The 12104-nt window shown below is 35.2% G+C and overlaps 1 protein-coding gene across 3 annotated transcripts in view; it reads left to right on the top strand.

The window, feature by feature from the left end:
• The window catches only part of E(bx) (nucleosome-remodeling factor subunit NURF301 E(bx)), a 141339-nt gene that overhangs the window by 33001 nt on the left and 96234 nt on the right, over window positions 1-12104 (top strand). For all 3 annotated transcript variants that reach the window (XM_081751454.1, XM_081751455.1, XM_081751453.1), the window contains exons 6-8: window positions 1507-1630; window positions 3903-4007; window positions 11348-11569. In XM_081751454.1, the coding sequence (XP_081607580.1) occupies window positions 1507-1630; window positions 3903-4007; window positions 11348-11569 (451 nt within the window). The remainder of the gene's footprint in view (window positions 1-1506; window positions 1631-3902; window positions 4008-11347; window positions 11570-12104) is intronic.

Below are 12104 nucleotides of genomic sequence, written 5' to 3'. Positions count from 1 at the left end.
TATAGATGGTCTTGTAATTGCAATATAACATGTATTTGCATTTATCAGTTATTGCGTCCTGTAGTATTGAACAGTTTCAATTTTTTCCACTACCTTCATAAATAGCTTCTTAAAAAGATCTCGATCTCTTCTCAAAATATCCTATAAAGAAAGATGAGGTCATAAATCATGATAACTTGCTACTTTCTGTTTGTTTTGGTAAAAATTGAAGTCATTGTTTTAATTTCTCTGTGGTCAGCTTTCCAAACGCTTGCAAAAAAACGCTAGTATAAACCAAAATAAAATAAAATCTGTAGAGACTTTGACTCACAAACTCTAATTATAGACAAGTAGCTCTATCCGAGTTAATGTTTGTGTTTCGTAAGGAGCCTTGATGTGATAAATAGGGATTATTGTGTTCTCCAAACTTTTAAGTTGTACCTGCTTGTAACAGTGAATTACATATGAAGTGATTACTAATCAGTTCTTCGTCAAGTCTTCAAAAACTCATTAATTAAGTTCCATTCTGCTTCTTTTGCTGCAAGATGTAAAGAGAAATCCATCTGTTAGTTTCATAACATTACTGACTCAGAACCAATAAAACTCAGAACCAATAAAATTTTTGGCAATAAATAGGGACTGAATCTAAATTTTTACTTCATCAAAACATGACAGTAAGTACCAGGTAGTTGTTACGGTATATACTGATTTCGTACAGCATAGTCGTGACTACTTCATTGCTCCTATACATACAGTAGAACGTCGATTATCTACATTCATTGAAACCGAAGATCATGCGGATAATCATTCACACGTTTAATTAACAAAGAAAAGAATACAACACGGGTTTATTTTAATTTTTTTTCTTACAATATACTGTGCTTTATATAAGAACACAAATCCTTAGTTATTCACACAGAGAAGCACTGTATAAAAAATATAAAATTGTATTGTACTGCTAGTTTCAGATAAGAATGTTTGGTTGACTGATTCAGAGTTGATTAGCAGGTGTTCTCACCTCATTGGCTTAATATTTGCGGGTTTGTTACTAAACTTTCCTTCTGCAGGATTGCCGGCAATTAAAAAAAAAAAGGTTCAGTTTACAATTGAAGAAATTTCTTAAATTGTTCGGAACTGAACCAAATGTAGTACGTATACATACGATATACGTACTCTTTCTTTTTAGTATGGAAGTAATTGACGTGCGGATAAACGACATTCTGCTACATATTATATAAACTGGAATGCTATTATTATAATTTGTTCCATTTCCTGGAGTAGTGCTGTCCTCAGGATTTAATTATAGACTAACGTCAAAGTTAGATGAACTTCGAAATACAGATTAATTAAAATTAAAATCATATAATAACCTGAGATATTTGTAATGAAAAAGAAAAGAACTGGATTTGTTGGTCATTGTAAAAGGATTTTTATCTTTTAAGTCAATGACAGTTGCAAGATAGGTTGTTTAATTTTATTAAGTTTCATCCTTATTTTCCCCTGGTTGTAAGTACTATTTTGTCGTAGGAAACAACCGAGGTAACCAGCAAAACAACTGTGGAAAAGACGAAAGTGTCGCCAAACGGAGAAATAGAGCATGTTTCAGAAATTACTACCACCACAACTACTACCACTACCACTACTACTACAGGTAAGATAATATATGCTATATTCCAAAGATAATATATGCCATTGCTCAGACTTAAAACATATCATCGTTGTCAGAATTTTCAAGAATTTGAGAAAGAAAAAGGCAACAAAAACTATGTTTATTAGTAGAATAACTAATGCACACTTTCAAGACCCAAAGGAAGTAGGTAAAGTATTTTGTGTTCAGTACTTCATGTCTCTCACCATAGTAAACTAGGACATCTCGTTTTATTCACAGCTCCTGATTAATGAAAACTTAATATTGATATGAAGCTATTGTATAAACATCGCTAATTCGGGGGACCTGGAAACGATAACACCAACATTGTCAGATGTACGTGGTCAAGTAAATATGCATTATAGCACCATTGGGCTTAAAAGTACTAATAGTAGTTGAGGAACGCCATTCAGGATATCATTGAGAAGTGTGGTCGAAAATGTTGATAAGCCACAAGAACCAAATTCTTGGATAACAGTCTTTAAAGTTATAAATTAAAGTGCAAAATCTCATCTTCTAATCGCTTCGAATTTTTTCTCGTCTTCATTGCTCTTAATCCTTTTGTATGCTAGAAAGTAAGAGGATCTCTCTATACTTGAACGTGTCATTCTGTGATGTACCAAACTCCCCTTATCTCGGCATATATGGTATCCATTAAAGACACCAGCAGTCTCCTTCTCTGTTCCTTAAACTAATCCTGCATAGAACATGCGCGATGGTTAACTGCATTATCGTCTCGGAAACTACCGTCACCACAGGAGAAAAGTTGATGATGGGATATATATATATATATACAGTCTGCGAAGAAATTGGGATACCACACACCAGTCATGCGTTGGTCTACTGCCATAGGGGATACAATTCTTACTATGTAAATGTGCATCGCTACCCCTCCGCTCTCTGGCCTGGATTCTTGACATGATGTAAAAAGATTCCAGCGTCTTACGAGGTTGTCTACAAACGTTGGGGATACAATGGTGACCCATCAAACCTGTTTCTAGTCTTTTATTGTCCAACTTCGTTATTTGTTGCACCAGGTGGCCTGTTGGCTTTGCTGGACCTGAGTGAGTAATAGTGTCCGTGCGCGTGAGTGTATGGCAAGTTGTCATAGGAGATGTGTTTTCGATTTGGTTGGATTGGTTTTAACGTCCTTTTGAACAACTAGGCTATATGAGACATGAACCTACAGCATACCGTGAGATCCGAACCACATGAGCTCCAGCCAGAAATCAAACCCAGGTCTCCCGCGTCAAAGATGCGTACGATAACCATGTAAGCTACGAGGAAGTTCCAAGATACCTTTTCGAGTTGGTTACAATTGTATTGGGTAGTGAACTGCACAATCGTAGTACGCCATTGATTCCATATTATTTCCTTAATTGAACGTTCACTCCAACAGCTAACTGCGCCGTTCTCTGTAGTTTGCGGACAGTTCGTCCTGGGCTGTTTGACACTAGTATTGTCAAATACTAACAATCTTAGCGTTACTCATCATGCGTGAGCTACCACTGCTAATTGATTCTAAGCATGTATCTATGTACTGTCGTGGTGCACACAAAACTCATGTGTCAACAAGGTCGAATCTACTATTCGTAGGGGTAGTAATTAGGTAGTCAGTCATATTCAGGGAGTTATGAATATCGTGTTATAAATTTGCGAGATAATTCCTTATATCATATGAAAGAAAAGATCTCTAATAAACATGGGTCAGAAAACTCCTCCTTTGAGCCAAATATCCCTGTTTCACAATCCTCTAATACCCTCAATTAGTACTTACAAGTGTATTCCCGTACTCTGACTTTATACAGTTCGTTACGCCGGTACCGCGCAAGGACTTTTCCCTTCATTTAATATGAACAATCACTTCCTAAATTTGTGGCATTCTGTTTATTAACGTCCTCGATATTATAAAATATGTAGCTGCATATAGAAGATAAACTACAGTATAATTAGGTAAAGTACAACAAAAAGGATGAAGTATGTGCTCACTGTATAATGCGTGTGGTGATTACAGTGTTATTTAAATAGCAATTCTTATTCGCTGCAACTAATTCTGGTGCTACTTCTTTGTTTTCTTTTCATACATAAAGTGGTTTCTTTGGCGTATTTAGCTATATTCAGCTAACTTAAAGAGAGAAAATAACGTATTTTCAGAATCAAGCTTGCAACAAAAATAAGTCAACACAATTAGGCAAAACAGCACACGAAGTTTTTATTATTGTTATTTGTAACAACATTCTTTCACATTGTGAAATTTGATTTTTTCTTCTTGTAGTGAAAATGTCAACAAGTGATGGAGTAGAGTCATTGAAAACGGACGCTGAAGATGATAGTGATAAGGAAGATGATTGTGAAGATGATTCCAAACTAGGCAAAGATGGTAATTGTGATATTTGTGTGTAGATTATTTACGTAGGAATATTTTGCGTTGTTACTCGTAGTGCGTTCTGAAGTATTTAGGAATTCAGTGCTGTTGTGTATATAGTAACATATTAGTGTTGTATGTGTTCTTTATTTGTAGTTCACAACGCAATCTTATTTTTCTGCTGTAGACAATAATGTACACATGTCCTTTATTTAATTAATAGTAGTTATCGCCTTATCAGTTTGCTTGTTGATACCATAGAACTATGTCTTTCGTTAATTATATATATATATATATATATATATATATATATATATATATATATATATATATATATATATATATATATATATATATATATATTTTAATACGAAGTTTTGTACTAATTAAATGAAAAAGAATTGAATCATCCCCATTCACTCTAAATAAGTTTTCATCTTTATTTTATTTTTTTAGTCTCATCTTTCATTTCTTTCTACTGCTGAACTTGACTTTTTCTGTTTTCAAGATTCATTGCTTTCTTGTAGTGACCATCTCTTTTCTTTAACAGTTTCAGATTCTAACTAACTCTATGGCCTATGGAACTCAAGAGGTTCAATGCCTCATTCACAAAAGCTCTCCATTAATTTATGTCCTTAACCAACTAGATCAGGTTCTCTTTTGTATTCCTATTTCTACGAGATCCTTTTAATATTGATCTCCCATCTGCGCCTAGGTATTCTTAATGGTATTTTTACGATTGGATTTCCAGTTAAAATTCTTAAAGCGTTTCTTCATTCTTCTAATCTGGCTACATGGTCTTCTCACCTGAGCCTCGCAGACTTAATAACCCTAACAATGTTAAGTAAACTATATGTTATGCTGTTCCTCTTTATGAAGTTCCTGCCATTCCCCATTCCCGTTCATCTTGGTAATATTCGTCTTAGGATTTTATTTTCAAATACTTTCAATCTGTGTTTACTTTCAAATGCGTTCTTCCCTTAAAGTAAGCTACTTTTATCACAGCCGTACAGTACAGTACACAGTCAACAGACAATAGACATAATTATCTTTTTAAGCTTGGAATTCTTCGACGGGATTCGCGAAAACAAAAAGTTCGGACTAAATAATAACATGAATTCCCTGCTTTTAGTCGACATTTAATTTCTTTGTGGATTAGTTTTGGTCTGTTAATGTTAATCTTAGGTATTTGGAAGTGTCCACTTTGTCGAAAGTGTTATTTGATATTTTAATGTATCTATAATAATTTGCAGTATTACGGCCACAGTGAACTTTCATGTATTTAGCTCTCTCTGCATTTACTTTTGCAGTTGTGTCCCTACAGGCGTTTAATAAAACCTCTGAATTTCTTTCATTGTCCTCATATCATCCCTATCAAATTGCATCATCAACATAAGCATAACCTGGTGAGTGCCGTACAGCTGTAGGCCCTGGTTGCTATCTTTGATTTTCGTTATAGCGTATTCTAAAACAAATTGAATAATAATGGAGACAATGTATCTCCTTGTTCAGGCCATCATCGACGTGAAAGCTCGTGGACAAATATATTTTCCTACTCAGATTTTAATTTTGGATTCATTTAAACACATCTTAATTAATCTAAAGCCTTTTCCCTATTTCAAATTCGGTAAGAATATTCTACAATATTTCCCTTCTAACCGAGTCGTAGGTCTTTCTGAAATCAATAAATAATTAGTGTATCGGAGTATTGTGTTCCCATTTCTTTCCTAACGTTCGACAAATGGTAAATATATGTTTGATAGTTGATCAATTTCGCCTAAGTCCGTATTGATAATCTCCACTAATTTCATTTGCATATGGGGTCAATCTCACAAACGTTGTTTGAGAGGATTTTATAGGATATCAACAAGAGAGGTGTCTCGATCATTACTAAACTAGTTTTGTCGCTTTTTGTGTGAATTGGGACAATGATGGCTTCTTTCTACTCTTGTGGTTATTTCTCTTTGTTCGAGATGAGGAGAATGAAGTTATGTATCTTGTTCCATAGCTTTTTCTCTCCAGCTAATATTAACTCAGTAGGAAATGTGTTTACATTCGGATATTTGGTTCCTTTAATTTCTTTATAGCAATTTCTATTTCTGTTCGGTTAGACTCTGGAGTGTATGGTTCTGCTGCATACATTTCACTTTTCCACGTGCGTTATTTTTCGGCTGTGTGGTGAGCAAACTGTTAACGAAATCTTTCCGTCTATTCAAAATAATATCCGTATGCGTGAAAACTGTGCCGTCCGCTTTCGTTAATTGTTGATAGTCTTTCTTAAATTTGTTGATGTCTTAATTGTCCGGAATATTTTTTGCATTTACTGTTATCTTCAACAGTTTAGCTTTCAAAACATTTTTTTTTTTTCTAAAAGTTTTTGAAATTTCCCGTAACCTTGGCACAGTTTTATCGTTTGGATTTTTTAGCCAAGACAGTTCTGCTGTTTTCTTTTCTCTACTAGTGTAGTGCATTCCTGGTCGAACCATGATTTGTTCCTATCTATTTCCGCGCGCCCTAATTGTTTTGTTGCTGAAATTTTAATGCTGTTTCTAAAGTTAACCTAAGTATCCTTAACACTAATGCAGTCTGAACTTTACAAAACCGATAATCTATTCGACACTTCAACCTGGTCCCTTCTCGCCTGACCCTCCTCTTATTTCTATAAATTAAACTTCCGTTTTCAGATACTGAAGATTTTTTTTCAACGATAATATCTCTCTCTCTTTCTCTTTCTCTTTTTCATAATCACTGCTACCAGGTAGTGATCAGTGTCACAGTCAGCTCCTCTAAACGACTGAACTTCAGTTATGCTATAGTGTCTTTTTCCATCTGCTAAAAAGATAAATTTGATTTTTTTTTTTAAATTCAGTTTGGGAAATTCCACATTCTTATTTTTAAAATTTTCTTGTTTTAATCCTAATTAAATATTGAAATCTGGCCTTTTCCAAGTGTTTTCAGGTCTGATAGGATGAGTGTTGTTACAGTCAATGTATGAAAACAAGGGGAATTTTATGTAATAATTTCTTTACAGCTTCTAAAGACTGTTCATAATTTATTATAAAATGGTTTAGATACCTGATTCTGTTCCGTGGAATTTTTATGGAAAAGATCATTATTACATTGATTCTATATCTTATGTGTAGATTGTTCTCTAGGAGGTTGGGTAGTTTATTTTGAAAACTAAAGTGTAACTGTAGAACATAATTATAGCTGCTAACTTCATAACGGTGTGTTCTTTGGTCCAGTTTCCAACTCTTCAATTTTTCCAAGTATTTCATAAATGAAAGAAAGGTCGTACTTTCATAGTGTTACGATACTATTCGTCGGAAATCCCTGGTTCGATTCCATCGACGGACTTTTGGATTCACGACATCTACTTCTCTGAATTATTTAGTTGAAACATTCCTAAATGGCAGTTATGTTTAGCTTAATTTCATCTATCCCATTGGTCATTATGAGACCGATAGATGACTAGATTTTGGGGTTGTTCTCCACCACCAACAACTTACGCTGGAATATGAAAATAAATTTCTTATGAAAGATAACACATAAAGCATAGGGAAATGTAGCTCATAGGTATTTAGAAAGCATAATTCTTACACAATTTGCATTTTCAAAAGTGCAGCAGATAAGGAAAGATAAAGTTAGATTATTAACTATAAGTGGCGTAGTCACTTGATGTTTCGACGTATTTACTGTACCTTCATTAAAGGTTGACACTCCATTCTCGCCTCCCTCTCTAGTTGGTTGCTCTTCTCACAACTCCAAACGAAGTACCTCGAGAAACACCCACCATCCAGTTTTGTTTCCCGAACTGAGGCCTAAAACCACACCTCCTGATTTCCTCAATACCAAATATGGTCAATCCATAATTCACCTCCTCATAACATTGTGTTCGTGACGTCATATAAGTCAAATAGTTTGAGAGTCGAAGACCTCACAAGCTGGGGAATTCACCTCCTAGTCCTGAGTTGTACTTTGTGAGGAATACCCAGTGCGAGGCTAAACCTCAGCAAAAAGGAGAAAACACAAAATACACACTTGACAATAATCGTCGACGTAGTTACCAGACAATAACTTTTAGCTGAGACAATCCATTGAATCAGCTAGAGAAGAGCTAAGTGGGCGCTCGAAATATTTACAAATTAGTAGAATGTGAGCAATGTCCTCAAACGTAGACAAGTGACACTGCCAAGAAATGAAAACGTAACCAGACACAAGTAGAAAGTAGGTAGATTGCACAAAGGTAAGGAGAGGTTAAAGGAATTTGCTATTGCACTTATCTTTAATAAACATAAAGGTATACAAAAATGCTTCTAGGAAGCTTGAGACAACATAATTAAACTTTCCGAAGAAAGAAGAAAAAAATCCAGAGAAGTAGATGTCGTGAATCCAAAAGTCCGTCGATGGAATCGAACCAGGGACCTCCGATGAATAGTATCGTAACAATAGTATTCGTCCTGTTTTTTAAACTTCCAATTTTAACGAAACTCGTTTGTTAATTATTTAGATTATTTCAGCGGTCAAAATATTTTGGTTATTTTAGCAGTATCCTAGTGGTCGGTAGGCGTAGTCTCTAGATACAGAGTTGTCGATATTCAGTTTCGTGATGGGAAAGGTTCTTGAATTAAGAGGTATTGAACTCTGTTCCTGAAAGCTTGAAACAGTGGCAATGGAACCAGGCTATCTGGTTTGTGATGAGCTTCCGCTGGCTGTAACAACGTTAGGAAGAGTTGAGTTCTCAACAATGAGGGATATATAGGATGGTGCCGAGCCGACTGACACATTTCAAACTTAAATATTGTGCAGGCGCAACAACTTACGTTGGTTGGTGAAAAGATTAAAGACGCCACGTTATATAGTCGGTCGCAATGGAACATTGGAGCACAGAACTTCGTATTACTTCAGTTCGTAGTTACTACGAAACTAAGTCTGCGCCAGAAGTGCAGTATTATTTTAGACGAAATTTTAATGTTGGTCGACGTTACAGTTCCGCCTCGGAACACCATGTTGGCTTGGGTGAGGAAGTTTGAAGAGATTGGTAATGTGTTGGATGTGAAACATGGAGTTCCAAGAACAGTGCGAACTCCTGAGAACGTGGAGAGACCAACATTAAAGTTTCCAATGCTCCATTGCGACTGACCAAATAACGTGGCGTTCTTTTCCTCTTTCGGTTCTCACCTCGCCAACCTACGCCTGCGCAATATTTAAGTTTGAAATGTATCGGCTCGGCGCTACCGTGTACTAAGAATATTCAATTATTTTATAATAATTAATATATTCTTAATCTGTAATATTTGGAAAAATATGGAAATTGCGACGAATGGACACCCGTAAATAATATACAAGCATTTGGGTAGGTTGTAGTTTTGAAAAATATAAATGCTAAAAGTTGAAGAAATTGCTAGAGAGCCAATGAGGAAAGTACAGTGAAACCTGTCTATATTGGCCACCATTCGTTCTATTGAAAATATACCCACAGAAAATATTTCGAAGGAGAAACTATTACAGATGTAATATACGCATTCTTAATGTAGTAACTAATTATTACGTACGTATTAATTTATATCTCGAAGTCTTTCGTGGCTGTATGCTTAGTGTACTCGTCGTCACCGCAGGAGCCCCAGGTTCGATATCCGACGGGAACCCATGTGCTTCAAATCCTACGATAAACTCCTGGTCTTCTCATATAGCCTCGCTGCTGAAAGGAACGCTAACTCAAATCCATTTCAACCCAGTTTGTAGCTTGTAAATAATATATAGTGAAAATTATTTCTACACTATATAAAGCATTTCTTATAATAAATGTACATTATAGTTTGATGTTCACACACTTTGAGTTACATGTTGAAATTTCAGTAAACTACGAAATTCTGCGGGTTATTCAATTCTCACTTCCACCTATGACAGTAGATGCAGATAAGATCTCAGTTCCAGGAAATGCCCAAAACGTCCACATTGTCCCATCGTATTTTAAAAAAATAGTTTAACGTCCTACGTCTATGCACCGAGGCTGAGAGAGATTATGATTATGAGATGAATGAAAATGGTGGAATGACAAAGTAGGAGGAAACAAGACAACTCCAAACAAACCCACGCATGGCGTTTGTCCAACACAAAGTCCATTTGGAAGAATCTGGGATCGCATAAAGGGACTTCATACGCGAGAGGTGAGCACTCTACTACTAAGCCACTTCGGCTTCCTCATTCTTGTAAGTTACGGAAACCGGAAAGAAAAAGATAGCAACATAACTCCTTCCTACCGATTAGTGTTCAAAACATATTAGCTGGATAAATATTTTTCTACATGAATTTGATTGGCGCATTGGGTTAAATCCGCCAATGAATTACTAGCAAGGTATCATATATATATATACATCTGACGAAAACAAATAGATCCATCTGGACTAGAATATTAAATATCTTCCGATGTAGAACATGAATAGGAAAACTTAAGGTTAGTGTAAAGAGACAAGTTTTGCTGATAGATGTCACTACCGTTTTCGTATCTCTCCCATATATTTTTTACCTTTTGCGAAAATTTACAATTTCTCTTACAAATTTCACCCTAGAGACTTCTGATTTTTAGAAAAGGAACTTCATAACCTATCAAAGGGAACAGCCCGTGCCGATTTTTTATTTAGAATTTTTTTCATTGTTGAAACAGTTCCATTGTTAAAGATTTGGATATTCATTTCAAAAATCAAGTCATTTCAACAATGAAGAAAATTCTAAATAAAAACTCGGCACGGATTATTGTCTTCGATAGATTATGAAGTTCTTTTTTCTAAAAATCTGAAGTATTTAGGTTGAAATTTGTAAGAGAAATCGTGAACTTTCGTGAAGGGTAAAAAAATACATAGGAGAGATACGAAGACTGTAGTGCCATCTGTCGGCAAAACTTGTCCCTTTAAACCAACCTTAATTGCGTCGATCTGTGCATAGATACTCCGCCAGTATACACTCCTTTATTTTTCTAGCAGTAATCATCGTCTTTATTTTTGAAGTTGCTTTCAATAAGTAGATTGTCATCCTTTGGGTTTATTGATTTTTCTAATTGCAACAACACGAAAGGGTGTACTCAAGAGTTTCTAAAGAAATTAAAAGGATCACGTACACAGTGAAATATTCAGCTGGTATCCGACATTCAGAGGTGAATTTATCATTAACAGCATAGGAACAATGTTGCTTCAATGCCGCCAAGTTCCAGAACAGACAGGTGGTACATGTACAGAAAAGTACAGGTTCAATAAAAGTGGCCAGGTTAGGCAGATTGACTAAGTTAACAGGTTTTACTGTATTATCTTCCTTTTGCTGTAGTTTTTTATTTTTTCGTACTATTATTGCTTTGCTAGGTGCTAAACATACCATAGTAACACGATCTAAAACAGGATCTCTTACACCGAGAACTTTCAACATGGATGACTTGAAGCGCAGAAGCACAGCAATTGTTTCCAAGAATGAACAAGAAAAAACAACAAACGAGGAGAAGAAGGACTCTGAGAAAGACACTGTTGCTGCTTTAAATGGGGATAATTCTCGTATTACTCGCTTGAAAGCCCAACAAATCGCTTCAGGTAAATCTTGTTTTATGTTTAGTAATCGAAATATCTCATTAAAAATGTTGTGTATGCGTTTTTTTTTTTTTATTATTATTATTATTATTATTATTAATGAAAATGTGAATTAGCGGACTTCAGTTGTTGATGAGTTTTCCAAATATAGATAACAGGTATTGATCCCAAATAATCCAATGTACCAGGTGTCTATCGGTGACAAAGTCACGAAAAAGTACGAAATCAGAAAACGGTCATGAAAGTCAAGAAATTTAGCTTTTGGGTCACGATTTTTCGTATCTGTATAAAAATAAGTACAGTCTGGAAAATTTTGTTTCATAACACGTCAAAAAACCACCGAAAGTGTCTATGGTTGGCTTTAGACGCCACCAAATCGCAAGCAAAGGACGCTTCTATTGCTTGTATGAAAATTCGGCCTAATTCGCACCCAAATTCGCTCTTGAGAATGTTACAAATTTTATGATTTGGTAAAGAAAAGGTCACGAAAAAGTCACGAAATTTCATTTTTGAATTTTAGTAGACATCTTGATATATA

The sequence above is a fragment of the Thermobia domestica genome, chromosome 3 (assembly GCF_964235325.1).
Source record: "Thermobia domestica chromosome 3, izTheDome1.hap1.1, whole genome shotgun sequence".
Lineage (NCBI taxonomy): Eukaryota > Metazoa > Arthropoda > Insecta > Zygentoma > Lepismatidae > Thermobia > Thermobia domestica.
The sequence above is the reverse complement of the archived record's forward strand: the minus strand, read 5'-3'. Positions and strand labels throughout refer to the sequence as shown.